This window comes from Poecilia reticulata, chromosome 17 (genome assembly GCF_904066995.2).
Source record: "Poecilia reticulata chromosome 17, P_reticulata-male-v2, whole genome shotgun sequence".
Taxonomy (NCBI): Eukaryota; Metazoa; Chordata; class Actinopteri; order Cyprinodontiformes; family Poeciliidae; genus Poecilia; species Poecilia reticulata.
The window spans coordinates 2,318,263-2,337,403 of record NC_088846.1 but is presented as its reverse complement, the minus strand read 5'-3'; the positions used below and the strand labels follow the sequence as shown (position 1 = coordinate 2,337,403).

Below are 19,141 nucleotides of genomic sequence, written 5' to 3'. Positions count from 1 at the left end.
TTGTGAATAAATATGTAGGTTTGATGTTGACATTAAAAAAACTGTTTCTACTTATTTTCGGAATTGTCCTCGCAATAGCAGCAAAATCCCTCCTCGCTCCTAAACACAGAAACGGTTTGGCTGCAGAGAAAACTTCTGACTTTAACTTTATCATGCTGCCCCAGTGCCAGACTAAATGCCCTGTTCGCTACAGACAGCCTGAGTGGGTCCCACCATTTTGCATCAGAATCAGATATCCTGATTAAAAAAAAAAAACAGTACTGTAACTGGCACATCAACATACCTGTACACCTCATACCACCTGCTCACTGTTCACTCTCTGCTTCACCTTCTGCTTCACCTTAACCTAACGTTGCCACCAGGCAGGTTCGCACAGCTGCTGTTAGGATATGATGGAGGTGAGCATCCAGCAAAACGATGCGCAGCGGAGTGGCTCTATCTCTTCATAAAGGGTCGGTCTAAGGCAGTGGTTCTCAAATAGTGGGGCGCGCCCCAGCGCGTTTGACCCTGGGGAACAGGCTTTTTTTGGGGGCCGTACTAGTATAAAGTGTAATTGCGCATCCACTACAGTAGGCGGCAGTGGCGCTGTCATTGTTACATAGTGGTAAGATGTTGCGACAGTGCAACATCTTACCACTTACAAGACAACAGGTTTGCCTTGGTTAGCAGTGTTGAGTCAACAGAAAGCTCCGACAGCGTTCTGTCTATAGCCTCCGTTATTCAACATAACAACCCCCAACATGAAAAAGTTTTTAACAGGGATGAAAAGAAAAGCGGAAAGAGACAAAGATAATGAGACAAAAGAAAGTCACCCGAAAGCTAAGACGAGGAAATATGACAAAGGGTATTTAGCGCTTGGCTTCACTGTCACTACAGTTGGAGAAGAGGAAAGACCGGTGTGTTTGCTGTGTCTAAAAATGCTCGCAGCGGACAGCATGAAGCCAAATAAATTAGCGTGTCACTTAAATACGTTACACTCCAATCACGCCGATAAGCCGCTAGAGTTTTTTCAGCGAAAACGTGCTGAATATTGCCAACAGTCATCCCGCTTTGTGAAGGCTACTTCAGTAAACCATCGAGCGCTGTTAGCACCTTATATGAATAAGGTGGCATACCAAATTGCGCAGTGCAAAAAGCCCCACACCATAGCAGAGGAGCTGATACTGCCTGCAGCATTAGACATGGTCTCTGTCATGCCAGTGCAGCAAAACTAAAAACTATCCCTCTGTCCAATGACACTGTCGCCAGACGTATAATGACATTGCTAACGATCTTCAAGAACAGCTGGTAGATATACTCAAAGACAAACGTTTTACCTTACAATTTGATGAAGCAACTGACAGCAACAAAGACTGTCTGTTTATTGCTTATGTACGTTTTGACTTGTCAAACTCCCTGTGTGAGCAGTGGCGGAGCTAGACTTTTAAAGTTGGGGGGGCCAAGGGGGGGCCAGGACTACGTCTGGGGGGGCAAAATTTAAAATGTGTGTGTGCACATGTTATATATATATATATATATATATATAAACTAACCAAACTGAACCAAATATTCAGTTTGGTTATTTAAAAAAATAACCAAACTGAATATTTGGTTATTTCTTTAAGCCCCTCTGTCATTTGGCAGGTTATAATTAACACCTTTGACTGGCCCACATGGAGACATGATAGACTTTACGGTAAGAGTTCATCACAGAGGAAACTAAAATCAATCAATAAAAAGATCCTTTCTGAATATCATCTCATGGACACTGAACTAAATGCGTCTTTCTGACCGGGAGCTGACAGCGTGTTGAAGAGTTATGGACACCTTGGTTAGGAAGCTCTGTTTGGACAGGTAATTTGACAGGTAACAATATTTCGGGTCAAACCAGACTTATTTGCCTGATGGTGGTTCGGGCTTCTAATGACTTTACATTTAATGAGTTTGGAGCAAACAGAGAAAACCTAAAGAGAATGTGATCTACTTATTGTAGTTCAAGTAGAGGAATAACAGCTGACTGTTGAGAGAGGAAAGAAATTAAAGTGCAGATCCGTTAGGCAGAAACAAGCGCAGAGCGCTGGGCGATAAATGCGCATAAATGCTCCACCGTTACTCCAATTAATCACACATGAGATGACAAACGCAAAATATACAATATATAGTTACACTGCTTACGTTAATGTTTTAAAAACAAAACCACTAAAAACTTAACTGAGTTAATATGTCAGATTCCCTCCTCACCTCGTCTTGATGAGAACAGAGAGCAGTTCGCTGGTTTCTGTCCAGAATGTGATCAAGCACAGCTGACCACTTGGTGCGCAGACAGTTGGTCCACTGTGCGCAGAGAACATCGTGGAGCTCATTATTAATCATCATAAGAACAATATATGTCAGAGAATCATCTCTGATCTGGACGTTTTAACGGACCAGAGACTTTGGAGCGTCTAGCGCAGCTGATCTGCTTCTGGAGGAAGTGAAGCGGGATCAGGAAACGATCAGAGTTCTGTCGTCTTCTAATCACGTAATTTTGTGAAATGTTACCTGATTTCAAAAACGTTCTAGCAGAGAAATAATAAATGTTTCGTTTGATGACTACAAATTGGAAATAAAATGATTTTTTTCTTTGATGGACAACGAAAAAACTCCAGCGCCACCTCTGCTCCAAACTAGAACATTGTCTGCCCCTCTTCGGTTTTTTCTCTTTTTTTGTGGAGGATCAATAAATAACTTATTGGTGTTTTACCATCACCACCAGGTATGAAGTGCTTTAGCCTTTGAGTTGCAACCACAGCGCAGCATAACTGAAACATCAAGGAGAAGAATTTCAGCTTGTTGTTATGACAAAGGAGGCTGGTATCGCGCCTGATCTAAATCTATTTATTTATGTCACATGGACTTATATAAAGTTTTATACATTTTCTTTTCATATATTTATTATTGTTTTTCTTCTTTAGATATTAGGTTGACTATGATTCCAAATAATGTACAGGAATAACCTGGTGCTGTTACGTCAATCATCTGGGGGGGCCACTGGGGGGGCCAATCAGATGACAGGGGGGGCACTGGCCCCCCTGGCCCCCCCTCTGGCTCCGCCACTGTGTGTGAGGATCTACTTTTTTGTATATTTTTGTATATACTTTTACTACATATAAATTAGTTATTTTTTTAGTTTTTGTAGTTTATTAGTTATTATAATTATTAAATATTATTTATTGATTTGATTTAATTTCGCAATGGTGCAATTAGTTGGTCAAACATGTTTACAGTTTAAACAAGGATTTATTTATTTTTAATTTCAGGCATTGATGCACTTAAAATCTTTTCTGTTGCAGACTTAAAACACGATTTAATAAAGTTATTCTTTGTAAGTTTGACCATATGTCTTTCTTTTTTTCTTTTCTTTAATGTTAATAAGGATAAAATGTTATCCTTATTAACGGTGGGAAGTGGGGGGCGCGAATAGTTTTCTTCTTGCTAGGGGGGGCGTAACAGAAAATAATTGAGAAGCACTGGTCTAAGGTAAGATGGGGCCTTAGGCAGAATCTGATTTAGGGCACCCTTCCTACTAAGAACATCATCATCACTAATAGTGTTTAAATTATGGATGCTCCCATCAGGTTTTTTGCTGCCGATTCCGATGCCGTTCATTCATAAGGCCAATCTCTGCCGATCACTTGGAATGGTTATTAATTTTTTGCTTTAGGTATAAATGATACTATGTTTTCTGGCAAAATGGAAAAATTATCTGGCAATAAATTCCCCTAATTTAGACATGCTAGGCATATTTTAGTACATATCCAAAATCTTTTTTTTTTTTAGTTATATGCTGCAGCTTTAAGCATACGTTCAGTGTGAGAGTTCAGTGTCTGGTGGAGGTTGAACGGTACTACATCTGTGAAATATTACTACCAGTAGTGCGTAGCAGCGGTACAAGAGTGAGAGCAGATCCCAGCGTCTAAAACCGCCAGATCGAACACTTGAATTATTTTTCGGGCTATTTGTTTAGCTTTCGGACCGTGATGCTAATCCGGGTGAGTGTTGGTAGTTGTGCACTGCTTTATCTGCTATTGGCCGCTCCAGATGTTTTTTTTTTCCTGCAGTGAGCCTCGATATAACCAAACTCCGTCAAGTGTTTGTTTTTTAAATGCCATTTTAGATTTGTTGTGTTGATGCATTTTGACATGCTTCTCTCCCCGTTTACTGTGACCGTTAAAGTTTCACACGACGGGATTTTTTGCTGTGGTTTTGGTGATCGGCAACAAGAGACGGTGATCAGCGATCATTGATCATACTCTGATGATCGGTTGATTTATCGGCACACCTCTAGTTTAAATATAGTTTTTGAGGGGGCCGAGATTAATTGGCTAAGCTTAAAATAAATCACTGATTATTGGCTATTATTTGCTGTGATGTATTCACATCCGGGAGGGACTCAAAGTAGAGCCGCTGCTCCTCCACGTCGAGAGGAGCCAGTTGAGGCTCGGGCATCTGGTAAGGATGCCTCCTTGACGCCTCCCTGGTGAGGTGTTCCGCGCACGTCCCACCGGGAGGAAGCCTCGGGGAAGACCCAGGACACGCTGGAGGGACTGTGTCTCTCGGCTGGCCTGGGAATGCCTTGGGATTCCTCTAGAGGAGCTGGAAGAAGTGGCTGGGGAGAGGGAAGTCTGGGCCTCCCTTCTGAAGCTGCTGCCCCCGCGACCCGACCCCGGATAAGCGGAAGAATATGGATGGATGGATGGATGGATGGATGTATTTGTGAACAAACCTAGCTCAAACACAAAGATTACAATTAACACCATATTGTTGCCATAGTAACAGCAATCAAACTATCAAGATGACTGTTTGCACTTTTACAAAGTAAACTTCCTAATTAAATCCTAAATTTTTTTTATTTGATCTCTTGTCGTGAAAATTGGTATGAGAATGTGAGATCTGTCCAGGTGCATGCAGAAAACGGAATAAAGGCCTAAGAAATAACAGTAAATCTTGTATATTAATTTAATGATGATTAAGAGTAACAAGTATAAAATAATACACATGTCAAAGAAGGAATGTCTGTAATGTATAATCAAAATATATGTTCTGTATTTTTGATCAGTTAAATGTTATAATGCATTATGGAAATTTAGGTTTGTACTTTTGAGTTAACAGTAACAACTTGATTGTTGTATAATGATCATTGATTATTAAAGATTAGAGATAATGAGTGAGGAAGAAACATACTGAAGTAATAGGTTGAGAAAGTAACACAGTGATTATGTTTTGTAATAAAAGACTTAGAAGGAGAATAAACTGCGTTGCGCCGAGTACACTGAGCAGAACGAGGGTGCGGCAGAAACAGATGGCCAGGGGAAAATTGATTATGAATTACAGATGGCCAGTGGAACAAAGGGAAGTACCGGAGATTGCTGTAATGAGGTATGAGTGAGTCATAAGAGAGTTGGGGAAGGTTGGGACTTTCCACAGGCAGTGGGAAGGTTCTAAAGTCACGCAGTGGGAAGGTTCTAAAGTCACGCAGCCCTTCCCCGTAGACCGCCCTGGGTTGAGAGGGCATAAAAACTAGACGACAGGGGAGGAAAGGGGTTCTTCGTCTGCGGAGCAGAAGAGGAGCCAACAAGAGGACGCAGGCTAAAGACCAGCAGAGGACCACACCCCAGGACCAAGGGAAACTCAGACTTCACGCCGCCAAGAAGGGACGAGTTCCACCAGCCCCGACCCTGGTTCCTGATCCGATCAACTCCTCTGCCTCTACCCAACGCTCTCCACTCTACTGCAGCCGACTTGGAGAAGAGACGGAGGTCATTTAATGACAAAGAGTCTGCACGTTAGAAGGACAACGTACAGTTTTGCTCCGCTTCTCTTCAGAAAGAGGACTTTGCTCCGGCTGGACAAATACTCTGACCAAGGACATCTAAAGATTACACCTGCCGAGACCAAGAACCATCGGGTATGAGTTGACCTGCTTCCCCCAAAGCCTCGCTCAGTAGACTTAGTGACACAGGTTAGGGATAGGAATGAGGATAGGATGTGATTGATTTTAAATTGATTTTATTATTTTCTTACCTATTTCATAATCTGTGGGATATTAACCTGCTTGTCATATGCCCCTGCTAAAGCTTGCTTAATAAAAAGTATATTCTAAAATATCAATGAGAATTGTGGACAGTGAGTTTAATTGTGTCAGTCTTAATTATTGTTGGTTTTCCTGAATATAGTAAAGTTAATATACATGATTCTAGAGATGTGGTGGCTTTGTGTTTTCCTCTGGTGAGTGTTAGAATAATGACCCTGAGACTTAAATCTAAGTCACTAAACCCAATCTAGCCGTTAACAAGTGCCGTTATTTTAGGAGAGGAGCTACCGTTAACAGGAGTGGTTGTAGGGGTTATGCAGCTGTGAGGGCTACTCAGCTGATTGCTCCTCAACTGAAAAGGGTCGTAACTTCTGGATCGAAGGTAGTTAGAGCTAGACGAGTCCTTTCCGTCCCCAGTTTAACTAGATAATTCTCCATAAACTGCCTCTAGGGTAAGACCCAAGTTTTGGGGATTTTCCGGACCTGTTAGACAGAGAACTGGGCAGTAGTGAGTCCGAGGAGTTGTGAGACGTAGGCGGGGCTTACTACTGGGGAGTAACAAACACTCTGCTTAACGCATTAAATAAAATGTAATATCATTGTCATTCTCACTAAACGAATGCTGATGTTTTAGATCTATTGTCTTGTTACAATTCAACTATTAATAGGGGCCCTAAATTTATAGGGGTCTGGAGGGGTCCTCTAGCATCCAGTGAGTGTTCTTTGCCTTGATATCGCTCAATCTTACAATTCTAGGACCCACTCCCATTACTCGCACTTCCATCCTTGTTCTGCCCTTGTGTCTTTCAAATGCATGTTTCACGTCGAAGGAGTTTGGGTGCCCCCCTTTTGGGTCCTATTTCCGTTCTTACGATAAGGCCTTGCTGCATATGTCGTTTTAAGTTAAAAGGCGGAATTGTTGTAATGTTTTATTTTTTTCATCTTTATAGAAAATTAAAAAAAATATTATGACAAGGCACACTTTAGTAACAAAAAAGCTTATTATGATAAACTGAACCGAAAAAAGAATAGTCACAAACTAATTGTGAGGAAAGTAAAACAAAATTTTACAATGCCAGAGGAATTTTAAATATTAAATTAAGCTATTAACATATAGGTATAAAAATTGGGCTTTTGTGATGTCATCACATTTAAGGACTCTAAATAAAATGATCTGACTTTAAATATGGAGGTGCTTTTTAGAAAGCAGTATTTGTGAGTAAATAGTTAATATAATTTAACTCTTCATCCCCTGTTAGAACACCAAATTTTATTATATTACAACAAAAATATGGAATAGATTTCTTGTACAATATTCACTTTTGAAAATCTTTCTAAAAACAATGACGCTGCAGCTGAAAAAAGGTGTATTGTCTCAAAATCTCAGTCACAAAACCCACAGAAATTGATAGTTATTTCTTTTGCAGAAAGTCATTACAGAGAAAATTTCCTACATAATTATGAAATAAATATCTTTTTTTGTGGGAGGGGAGTAGAAAGCTATTTGGTTCTTATTTTCTTTAGAGATATCTTGAGACAAAAACATTTTTAAACAAATGTTTTCTTCTCAAGGTAGAGACAACACAAATTGATGTCAGAGTGTTCCTTGTAACAATTTCTTCTGCATAAATTCTTGTAACAATTTTGGTCTATGAAGTCACAACATTCATAGTTTCATTGTACTTCCATTAGTCATTTTATTTTTCACAATGTAGTATCAGGTCTTTTTCTCTATTTTTTTTATATATATGCAGTATGTTTGTCCTTAACTTGATCTTTGTTAGCACAAATTTTTACGCAAAATGCCTAAAGAGTGACCAGTCCCGCCATTTTTAATGTTGAAGTTACAATATAGGGGCATACTGTCCCATTGGTATTGGGAGCTGGCCTAGATCTCTCAGAGGTTCTAACATAAATTATGTAAAGCTAAACTCTGAGGTTTTTTGATCTTTAAAGCAGTCTGCAGCCAAGTTGCTTTGAAGGTTAAATAGATATTATTTGGGTTTATTCAGTAAAATCACAGCTAATTTGCTTATTTCATAACATACTTCATTATGATGTTATGACCTTCTTTGCTATGGTCTGGTTAAAAACTACAGTCTCAGATCAATACAGCTTGCAGTGGGAGCACTGTTGCTAACTTAATGACACTACTGCTGTATTTAGTGACAAATACAGAAACTATCTGTATTATTGAAGATTTTGGCAACAAAATCAGAAAGCATCGATAGTCCTACAGCTACGGCAGCGGTGAGAGCTGCCGAAAGTCCCTCCCACCTCTGAAGCACTTGCAAGCAGTTGATATGACTGACAGCAGGCTGGTTGTGAGGCATCCTGCTGTAGAACAGGGAGGATATCCACTTCATTGTGTTTGCACATTGCAACGGAATCACGCTTGTGCAAAGCTGCCAGTGATTACGCTCTGTATTTAATATAAATATTGTTTTTCACGTTGCCCAGTGTTTTTTTTTTTTTTTCACTGAAACTGTTGCACCAAAAAGAAAAACCTACATTTTATTTAAAGCCTTGGTGTTCTGTTAAATAAAATAGTAATAATAATGAATTTTATTTATAATGCCATTTAGATGTCCAATTGAAATCTCAAAGGCATTCACAAGCTGATGATGGTAAGCTACTGGATTGTAGCTGCAGCTGGCTTGGGGCAGAATGACAAAAGCGCCATCAGTCAAATGAAAAATAAAAAAATAAGGGATTTGTTCCTTTGCTCTACACTTTTCAAATGTATTTTTGAAGCATCAAATTGGGACTCGGCTGATGCCCAAAATTAAAGTACTCTGACTTGGGACATCCCTAATTACAAAATTGTCTTACTGAACTGTAAAACAGTTTAAGTTTAGGATGAAGTATTTCTGTAATAATATGATCAACAGTTAGTTGACAGTACCTCAGCAACATGCAAGGGAGTAGAGTGGCAGTTGTCCAATCGGACTCCGTGGAAATATTTGGCAGTAATTTCAGTGTATTTCTGCATGTGCTCCCACAGGTAGGGGCAATCCTCAGGTCCTTTTCCATAGCGGAGTTTGACACTGTCCCCCCAGCAGATCAGCTCCCGACGCAGGTACACATTGGATCCTACACAGAAAATACAAACATCAACAGTCCTAAAAATACAGCTCACTATTTGACCAAAAACAACCTCTATTTTCTAGATTGTTGTTTGTGACTTTTACCTGGTTCAGCAAAGTTGCGCAATGGATCATCACCCATCACCCAGCCGTTGTGAGCCAAGAAGTGGCACATCTTATCTGGTTGGTTTAAAAACTCCATCTCCTGCTCTAAAGTCATTTCCTCAAAGGGGAAGGTGAAATACCTGGAACAGAGGTATGATGACCCACATATATTGGTTACATAAAGCTTTTACCAATCAGTGACATGTGGTCAGGTGAGGCAGATGAGGCAGTGCCTCACCTGTAATCCTGTTAAGTAAAAATAAGCACATGAGATGTAAAATAGATGCCAACAATAATGAGAGAAAATCAATTTGTCCACTTGAATTTTCTATAAATTGCTTTTTATATTGGTCATTTCAAAATTTTTGTGGTCAAAAATCGCTGAATTTATCCATTGCTTGTTGAAATACACAAATGAAAACTAGGGTGAGGCAGTGCAGTGCCCCACCTCTGTATCAAACAAGTGAATGAATCAGGCAATTGGCGCATTCCCATTGCTGCCTGTCTTTTATGTCGCCAATGTACTTGTTTCATTACACATTTTCTATTATTTTGACATCCCACAGTCTGTTTGATATATCTATGTGTGTGATCTATTTAGTCTCTCATCACTGTGTAGTGAAAATGTGGTGGGTGCGGGAGAATGTACTTGTGACCCACTAATAAAGGGCACTGCTAAGGCCCTTAGGCACAATGAGCTGTTCAGAACTGTTCAAGGTCACTTTCTTTGACTGACCAATTTTTGAAAATTAAAGGAAACTAGAAACGAAATGTTTTTTTCTTTTTTTTTTTACAACAGAATTAGAGATATTTGTGGAAAAGGATAGCTACATGGACGTTGGACATCATATAAAATAGAGGTAAGATCATACATGATTTTCAATTTAGAAAAGAGAGATCAGCCAAAGAAAACCTTCAAATAATTAAAAACATGTGACCTTATTAAATATTTTTCTCATCTTTTTTGCTATTGTATCCTTAGGTGCTTCAATTAGTTATGGTCAAAATTAAAATATAGCTTCTATATGGGATTTTGTATTTGTACATCTGACCAGCCCCGACTCCAGACAAGATTGACAGGGGGGCATCTGCTTATTTTGGGTGGGCAAAATTAATACGTAGCAATAATTATATTACTCAAGTTAAGTTACTCAAGTGACTGTAACAAGTACTACCCACTTTTGAGCATAGACAATATCAGTAGTCTGTACTTAACAAGCTTAATGTAATATATTGGTATTAGCTAGTAGCTCTGCATAGCAGCAACATTTCTCCTTCGCTGCCGCACAGTTGTAAACCCAGCGCGAGCATCTTAGCGCTCATGTTGCGTTTAAAAGCGGCTCGGAAAAGCCGGTTACGACGTTTTAACAACGGATTAAACAGTTTAAACTGCTGAAAAAAGTGACAAAAGGCACAAATATGGGAAGTGCGGAAGCCCCTACTGTATCAAATTGATATAGGAATAACAGAGAGTTGGTCACTTTATGGTAAAAACAACAAACAGCTTCCAGTCCACGGGGGGCACGGCTGACTCTGTGGGCGGGCAATGCCCCCCAATGCCAGCCCATGCCGCTGGGCCTGCATCTGACGTTGGTGGAATCTGTGCCTCACCAGTCATGAACCTCACCACACATCACTGTTACCTATACAGTTACCCAGTAATGCAGACAAGATGGTTAGCTTCTAATCTTACAAGTTTTAAAACTTGTAAGATGCAAAACTAGTAAAAATAGCATTCAGTTCTAGCATAATGATGTACATATTAAGGGTAATGCAAAACCATCTCTAACAGGCAAAAATGTCCATTCTACTTTTCCAATGCTGCCTGCTTCGCTTACCATGTACTCTGTTCCTTCCCCATCAGTCATTACCTGGTGACAAGAGGCTCTTTCCTGGTAACAGGACCCAGTTTAGGACCGTGGCCAGCTAGACGTTCATACACTATGTTCCCCACAACGCAGTTGACGGCCTGACGGTAGCAAAAGGAATTACAAGACAGAGGAACCAAAAGTCATGTGAATTCCCAATAACAACACACAGCAGAGTGTCTAGCATTTTCATTTTGACCATTTAAAAAGCCATAAGTGTCCATTTCTAACTATACAGTTAGAAATTGACACTTGTGTGATTGCAATGCACCAGCATTGCAATCACACATTGATCACACATTTGACTCCAATAAAAGTCACAGTTTTTCTCATGTTCTTTCATCCAAATATAACCATAACACCCACCTTCCTACAAATAGCAGAACTTTTGGGGGTTTTCTGACAGAGACGCAACCCAATGTACAAGTGTTGTGATGTGCTTTTCATATTTAATCAAACAAATTAAGATATTTAGAAATCCAATCAGTCATACATTCTTCTGTGTCTAAGCTGTGCTGCCTTTAACCTTACCTGTTCCTGATGCTGGTGTATGATGTGGTACTGTTCTTCATTCATCTCAGTCAACTTCTGTTTCAGCCAACCACAGCACTCATCAATGTGCTGTGGAGAGGAGCTGGAGAGAGATGGAACAAGAGAATAGGAATGAAGCAACAATATCCATCCATCTATTTTCTAACACCCTTGGCCCTAGTGGGGTCGGTAGCGGTGCTGGTGCCTATCTCCAGCTAGAGAAGCGGGGTACACCCTGGACAGGTCACCAGTCTGTTGAAGCAACAATATCTTAGACAAAAATGTGTACATGTCAATATGGCTTAGATTACAAAGGATAATTCTCAAAGTTTCTTAAAACAACTACACTGCCACACTACATAGCATTTGCTCTATATGTTTCTAATTATTAAGACAACGCATTTCCTTTTTATAATCTGACACTATAGCATGCATTTCAATCTCCAATTAAGTAGCAAGGACTAATAGGTTGAAAAACTAAGGGAGAGCAAAAACTTTGAGATGTTATATACATTTGAAACCAGAAGGTTACATACACTATATAAAAAGACACACATTTGTTAAATTCCAGAAAGAGAAAATTTTTAAAGGCAATTTTTCTTTCTTTGGCACATTATATCAAAAAATTGAATGTGGACGTGTCATGCAGTAACCACTTTCTAAGCCCTTCAATACATTTTTTGTGTACTTTGAATAATAAACTACCAAACTCCGGCCCGCTTCCACATTCCGGCCCCCTGAACAATACCAGAGAGCATTCAGATTTTTTTTCATCTACCGTATTTTCCGGACTATAAGCAGTTTATATGTGGATTTTTCTTCAACCACCAGGGGGCTCTTTAGCAGGAAGTGAATCATTGGAAGACTCTGTTACTTGCGCGCCAACATTGAGCCCACAAGCAGCAAAATGAGTAAGAAACAGATCAGATGTCTTTGGAAAGTTTCTTTGCAAATGGGAAAAGGCCCAGAGAAGAGACAGGAGAATGGATTTATCCCAGACCGGTAGGTGAGTCCCACATTACAAGCCCGCTCTGCGTAACATGCGGCGACCGGCTGCTAATGAGGCAATGAAGCTTCAAGCTGTTTTGCCACATAGAGACCAAGCACGCTGTGCTCAAGCAACACAGCTCGGGTGTTATTGTCTCTCATCACTCCCAGATGGGACCGTCTCGTTGCAGAGAAACAAGCTCAGGGCTCCCATTAGTCATTATCGTGAGTTAAAATTTTCACAAAAGTAAAATGTTCGTCTTTGTGGCGCTTCTGTTATTTTGAAGGGATATAAACGTTACCATAGCGACCAGAGTCAGAGAGCGTTTGGGCAGTGGTCGAGAGGAGATGAGTAGAGCTTATGAGTCTTAAATCTGGTTTAGACAAAGATTTAAGAATTGTCGGCCAATTCTCCAAACCTCTGTGACCACAGGGCTGATAAAAGTACAACATGTTCGATCGGTTTGTGTGTCCAAGAGCAACACGAACCGAGTCCAGTGATGAACATCCCGATTCCAGAAGATAGTTCTGTAAAACCCCCAACATAGCGGGAATTTAGAATAACCAAACACAGATGAAGATGTAGAAGCAGTAGTGGTAGTTTGTGGAGTCATTTTAAGAGATAAAAGATGTAACAAAAAGAAAAGGCGGTGGATAAAACACGAGGGCAGCAGCCATTCTATTTGCTGCACTATGATTTGGAGGTGAATATGTTTTATCATAGTTAACATTTTTAACTGAATAAACATAATAATGAGCTTTACATATAATCATAAACATTTTCACATATCATCTCCGATATCCACCGGACTCTCAGTTGCGCGATATGTCAGCTGTTTGGGATTCCCCTCTGTTCTTACGTCACCGCGCTTTCTGATTGGCTACCTGTCACATTCAACAGGTTGTATTCTCGTTCCCAGTCAGGGAAGGGAAAACCCCACAGGCTGCGATAAAAGGGCCAAGATAACCCAAATAGGGCATATTCAGTATTTAGTGGGAACACCAACATGCAGAAGCCTTATGTAACTGTTAACCCCCTCTCCCCCCGGGGCGCAACAAAATGTCCAAGTCTTGACCGGTCTGCGGTAATAAAAAGGTTGGGGACCACTGATTTAGCACATACGAGTAGCAGACACGAAGGATCAGCACTTTTACCGTTACAGTTACCGTTCGAAAACTACCGTAATCAGTTCTATTAAATCTAATCTTGGCAACTTTTTCTTTTTCAACCCTAATAAATGTGATATTCAATTGACTTGTTAGCTTTGGGGTTGTGGTTTATAGTCCGCTGCAGCTCATAGTTAGAAAAACATGGACTATAATCCTTCCTGGATTTTTTCTGTGAAGAACCCAGAGAGAGTTATTTGGTTATTATTTCATTAATAGTGTTATTATTTATTTCCTGACTTGTTCTGTGAAGAACCCAGAGAATGTTATTTGGTTGTGCTTTCTGGAAAACAATATATTTTTACATTTAGGCACTCCTACAATCGTCACTTTTTCTGTTACAAACTGACTCCGGCCCCCCACCAGAGAAGGGAAAAGGTATGTGGTCCTCACAGGAAAAAGTTTGGGGACCCCTGGTCTAGAAGAACAAAAAAAATTACATTTATTTTCTCCCGGTGCTGCATAGGTATCTTTACAGTATATACTTTTTGGGTTATATTTTTCAGTTTTTTTCTATTGCCTATAACATTTTCTTGTCTATGACGTCATTACATTTACTGTGGAACTGCTTAACAAGGTCATGACTTTCAGTAAATCAGTTTTGTGAATCTGACTTTTTTTTTTCCTTGCAACAATTTTGTAGTCAATGCATGATGTTGGTACCCCTAAGCTTCACAATAGGTAATTGTTCTTTGGATGCAACTCAGTGTTCACTCTCCTCCAAACACAATGAGTTGTGTTTCTGCAAAACAGTTCGACTTTGGTTTCATCTGACCATACAACATTTTCCCAATACTCTTCTGAAACATCCAAATGCTCATTAGCAAACTTCAGATGGGCCCGGGTATGTACTGGCTTAAGCAGGGGAACAAGTCTGGCACTGCAGGATCTGTGTGACTGTTTGAGGGTGTAGACAGGTGTCTTCTATACTGATAAGTTCAAACAGGTGCCATTACTACAGGTAATGAGTGGAGGGCAGAGGAGCCTCTTAAAGAATAAGCTATAGATTTGTAAAAGTCAGAGATCTTGCTTATTTCTTATTAACTAAATACTTATTTTCCACCATAATTTGCAAATAAATCCTTAAAAAAAATCAATGTGATTTTCTAAATATGTTTTCTCATTTTGTCTCTCATACCAGAGGCCTATGATGTCAATTACAGGCCTCTCATCTTTTTAAGTGGGAGAACTTGCACAATTGGTGGCTGACTAAATACTTTTTCCCAACTGTAGCAAGATTTTAGACCGCACTGTTTTTTGTATTAAAAAATGCTACTCTGGCAGGAACTGTAAAAATATTGCTGGGTAATTACATTATTGGAAGACTTTGTTAACAATGCTTAAACACATAACCTTAGTCTCAAAAACAACAAACAATTTAAATACAGCGAACCCTCGCTATAACGCGGTTCACCTTTCGCGGTCTCGCTGCTTCGCGGATTTTTTTCACAGTGCATTGTGTACTGCGTCCTGATTGGTTAAAATATACATAATACAGATTGGCCATCCAGGAGACGTAAACTGAAACTTTGAATGCCTGCTGAAAAAAAAACTGTGGCCGAAGGCTCTGCCGTAGATACAGTTGTGAATCTCGCAAAGAAGCTTGGAGGTGACAGCTTGAATGACACGACTCCGGATGACATTAATGCCGTGATTGATGCACACGCACATCCGCTGACCTGAAAAACAGGTTTTATTCTTTGGTTTCAATGTAGAGTATTTAATTATGCTCTGTAATAGTTGTAAAAAAAAGTAAAGGTAACTACTTTGCGGATTTCAATTATCGCGGGTTATTTTCGGAAAGCAACCCACGCAAAAAACGAGGGATCACTGTATAAATTTTTGCACTTTTGTGGAATCCTAATTAAGTAATCAGCCCATGGATATCAAACCACTATGTATATATACACTGGTCATATTTAGAAACAAAACCAAGGCATAGATTAAATCAGGGGCAGCTTTTGCCTACCAGACCTTAAGGGGGTACCATAAATGCTAATATTTTAACACAGAGCAGATAGAATTTTAACATTTGTTTATTGAGAATCTCAATGCTGTTAAATTTGATTGAACTTTACCTGAACCCTAACCCTAAATTAAAAGATTTTAAATTGTTTAACATTTTAATTTACAATTTTAAGGAGCTGGCAAGTTTACTTTGTAAAACTCATAGTTAGATTGTTTTGTTACCATAGCTACAATCTGATGCTATGAGTTTAATCTTTGTGTTTGGGCTTGGTTGGTTCAACAAACGCCTCTGAGCAAATTACAATAATTACCGATTACTTTGAAGTGTAGTCAGTTAAATCAGAGTCCCTTTCCCAGATTTGACTAAATCTCTGTTGAAATGTTGTTTGTGGGGCTGATGTTCTTCATAGAAACCCTTGTGAAAAAATATATTTAAGTATATTTTAAATATGCTGTATTTTTCTGAAATACATTTTTAAGGCTATGTGTGAAGTTACAGCAATTATTTGAGAAAAGTAACTAATTTATATATAAACAGAAAGATATACATCATTCGGGTTCACATTACTGGTCTTTTAATTTTGAAATATTCAAGAATACTTTCCCATCATTTTTTAAAAGCATCGAATTTCCCATTAAAACAGTATCTCAATCTTTCTAATGCAATAACTTCATAAATTAAGTTTTTCCATAGCTGGATCGAAGGTGCATTGGAACCAACCCATTTAAGCATTATCGACTTTCTGGAGAACATCAGAAAGTTGATTTTGGCACAGTCTCTTTGTGAGTATCCAGGTGACTGGTTATGAGACCAAGGAGACACAGGACTGGGCTAGGGAGAAGTGTTTGTCCTATAGCAGTGCCAATTTCTCGACATACTGCTCGCAAGAATGCCTCTATAATTTTACACTCCCATAAACAGTGAATTCTAGTCCCGGTGGTTACTTTACATTTGAAGGCAGAATCAAAATGTCTTCCCATGCTTCCGAATCAATTGTGCTTTTCAGATTTATGTCCCAGGTTGATCTTAAATTCTCCATACTATCTTTCTTTAAGGCTTGTATTCAGCATAGAATTTTGACACAAATCTTGACACAAATCTCCCAGGTTTATGACAATCAAGAATAATTTTTTCAAGTATATAATAATCCCCTGGGAACTCTAGGGAGTCCATTTTTGCCTTAACATAATGCTTTAGCTGAAGATATAAAAGTCCCTGGAGACAATGTCATATTGTATTCTTAAGCCCTCAAATGTCTTGAAGTTTCCATTATGTCATAGATCATGTATCCTAGTAATGCCAGCATCCTGCCAAGACCTAAGATCAGGACCAGCACCCTCTACTGTCAAATAGAGGTTGTCTACCAATGTCGTCAAAGATGAAAATTTTTTATTCTGTACAGACATTTTCCTCAGAATGCCCTATGCCTGAATAGTATTAGTAATTAGAAAATTATCTTTGACAATGACTGGGATATACCGGTTTTGTTTGTTTAACAGATTTATAATGCGATAAGAGTTTACAAATACTTTCCTCAATCTCAAGCCATGAATGAGCATGCTTTTGAGTAGCCCACAGTGAAATAACTCTTGCATGTAAAGACAGTATGTAGTTCTCTTGGGCAGGCCCTATCCACTCAAGGTTCTGGGAAATTGTAAGACCTCAGATTTAATTTTAGGTTTTCTGCCTGCCCAAATAAATTCTGATATTGCTTTATTGATCCCAGCTAAATCTTTGGAGTCAATGAACAAAAATAACTTAGACACTGGATAAATTAACTTGGGGAGAATTATCATCTTAATAAGGTTAAGTCTTCCCTGAAAGGATATGGGGAGCTTCTTCCAACTTACCAACTTATCCTTAATATGAATAATCATAGGATTGATGTTTTCGGGATACAGCTAGCTAGTTCTAGATGTAAGGCACATTCATAGATATTTTAATCCTGTAGGAGCCCATCGAAATAGCTTGATGAATGCTGGTTCTCCCTGGTCACAGGCTTTATTTCTGATTTTCCGCAATTTACCTTATACCTAGATATCTTGCCAAATTTGTTGACAGTCAATTAGAGCCGGAATAGATTTAACAGGGTCTGTCAAAGTTAAAAGAATATCATCAGCGTATAATAATATCTCATACAATTTTGTTCCTATTAATATACCTTTAATATCATTGCTTTGTCTAATTGTAATTGCAAGTGGCTCTATAGCCAAGGAGAAAAGTAGAGGAGAAAGAGGGCTTCCCTGCGCCGTCCCCTTTTCCTGTCCAAAAGGTGCAGGCAAGAGGCCATTTGTCAAGACAGATGCTGTGGGCTTCTTATAAAGAAGTTTTACCCAGTTTATAAAATTTTCTCCAAGTCCAAATCTTCTAAGCTCTTGAAACATATGCTCCAATTCGACACGGTCAAAGGCCTTTTCAGCATCCATTGAGACAATGATGCCTGGTATTTTTGTCCGATTAAGGTGTTGAATACTATTGATAAGTTGTCTGGAATTATTTGATGACAGACACTCTTTGTAAAGCCAGCTTGGTCTGTATTGACTATGTTAGACACTACCTTTTCCAATCTAGTGGCAAAATCTTAAATAAAATCTTTATGTCAACACCAAGCAAACTAATTGGTCGATATGATGAACATTGTTCTGGGTCTTTATCTTTTTTTGGGATTACAATAATATTTGCCATATACAAGGTATCAAGTAGTTTAGATTTTACAAGATATGTACTAAAGACTCGTAATAACGGGCTAATTTTGTCTTTTAGAGTTTTAAAAAATTCAATAGGATATCCATCAGCACCTGGACATTTACCAGATTGGAGTGAAGAGAAGGCCTTATCGATTTTTAGCTAAAATAAATATATTTTTTTATAAACATGGTTCTAATTCTATTTAAAAATTTATTTTGGTACACTTTTTAGAAGAATACTTTTTGTGAAATATACTTAAAATTTTAATCAAAGATATTACTAAAATTATAATTTGGACAATTCTGTTAAAAATACCACTTGCATTTTATTTGTAAAAATGTACATTTTCAATTTACAATTCAAAAACATATTACAACAACACATTTTTGAAGTTGTACTTTAGGTAATATTTTCAAATAGGCTCTCTACATTTTCGTAAACCTTAGTTAATCTCAAGGCTCTGTGTATATATTTTCAAGTAGGCTCTGTATATATTTTATTTTGTGACCCTTAATCTCAAACTAAATACAATTCAATAAAAATTTTTAAGTACTTTGTAAATAGTGTCTAATTATATTTCAATGGAACACTTTCAGTGTTTACATTATGCTACTTATGCTGCATTATGCATTATGCTACTTTATGGTAACTAGGTCTTAACAGGTGCTTTAATCATTTTAACAATTTT

General features: G+C 38.7%; 1 protein-coding gene across 10 annotated transcripts in view; it reads right to left on the bottom strand.

The window, feature by feature from the left end:
• The window catches only part of agla (amylo-alpha-1, 6-glucosidase, 4-alpha-glucanotransferase a), a 159,911-nt gene that overhangs the window by 63,311 nt on the left and 77,459 nt on the right, over positions 1 to 19,141 (bottom strand). For all 10 annotated transcript variants that reach the window (XR_535914.2, XR_014084137.1, XR_014084136.1 and 7 more), the window contains 4 exons: positions 11,643 to 11,745; positions 11,115 to 11,212; positions 9,244 to 9,383; positions 8,958 to 9,145 (listed from right to left, as the gene is read on the bottom strand). Coding sequence is in view for 7 of the 10 variants with exons in the window: in XM_081597816.1 (XP_081453942.1) it covers positions 8,958 to 9,145; positions 9,244 to 9,383; positions 11,115 to 11,212; positions 11,643 to 11,745 (529 nt within the window). In the remaining 3 variants the exon portion in view is untranslated. The remainder of the gene's footprint in view (positions 1 to 8,957; positions 9,146 to 9,243; positions 9,384 to 11,114; positions 11,213 to 11,642; positions 11,746 to 19,141) is intronic.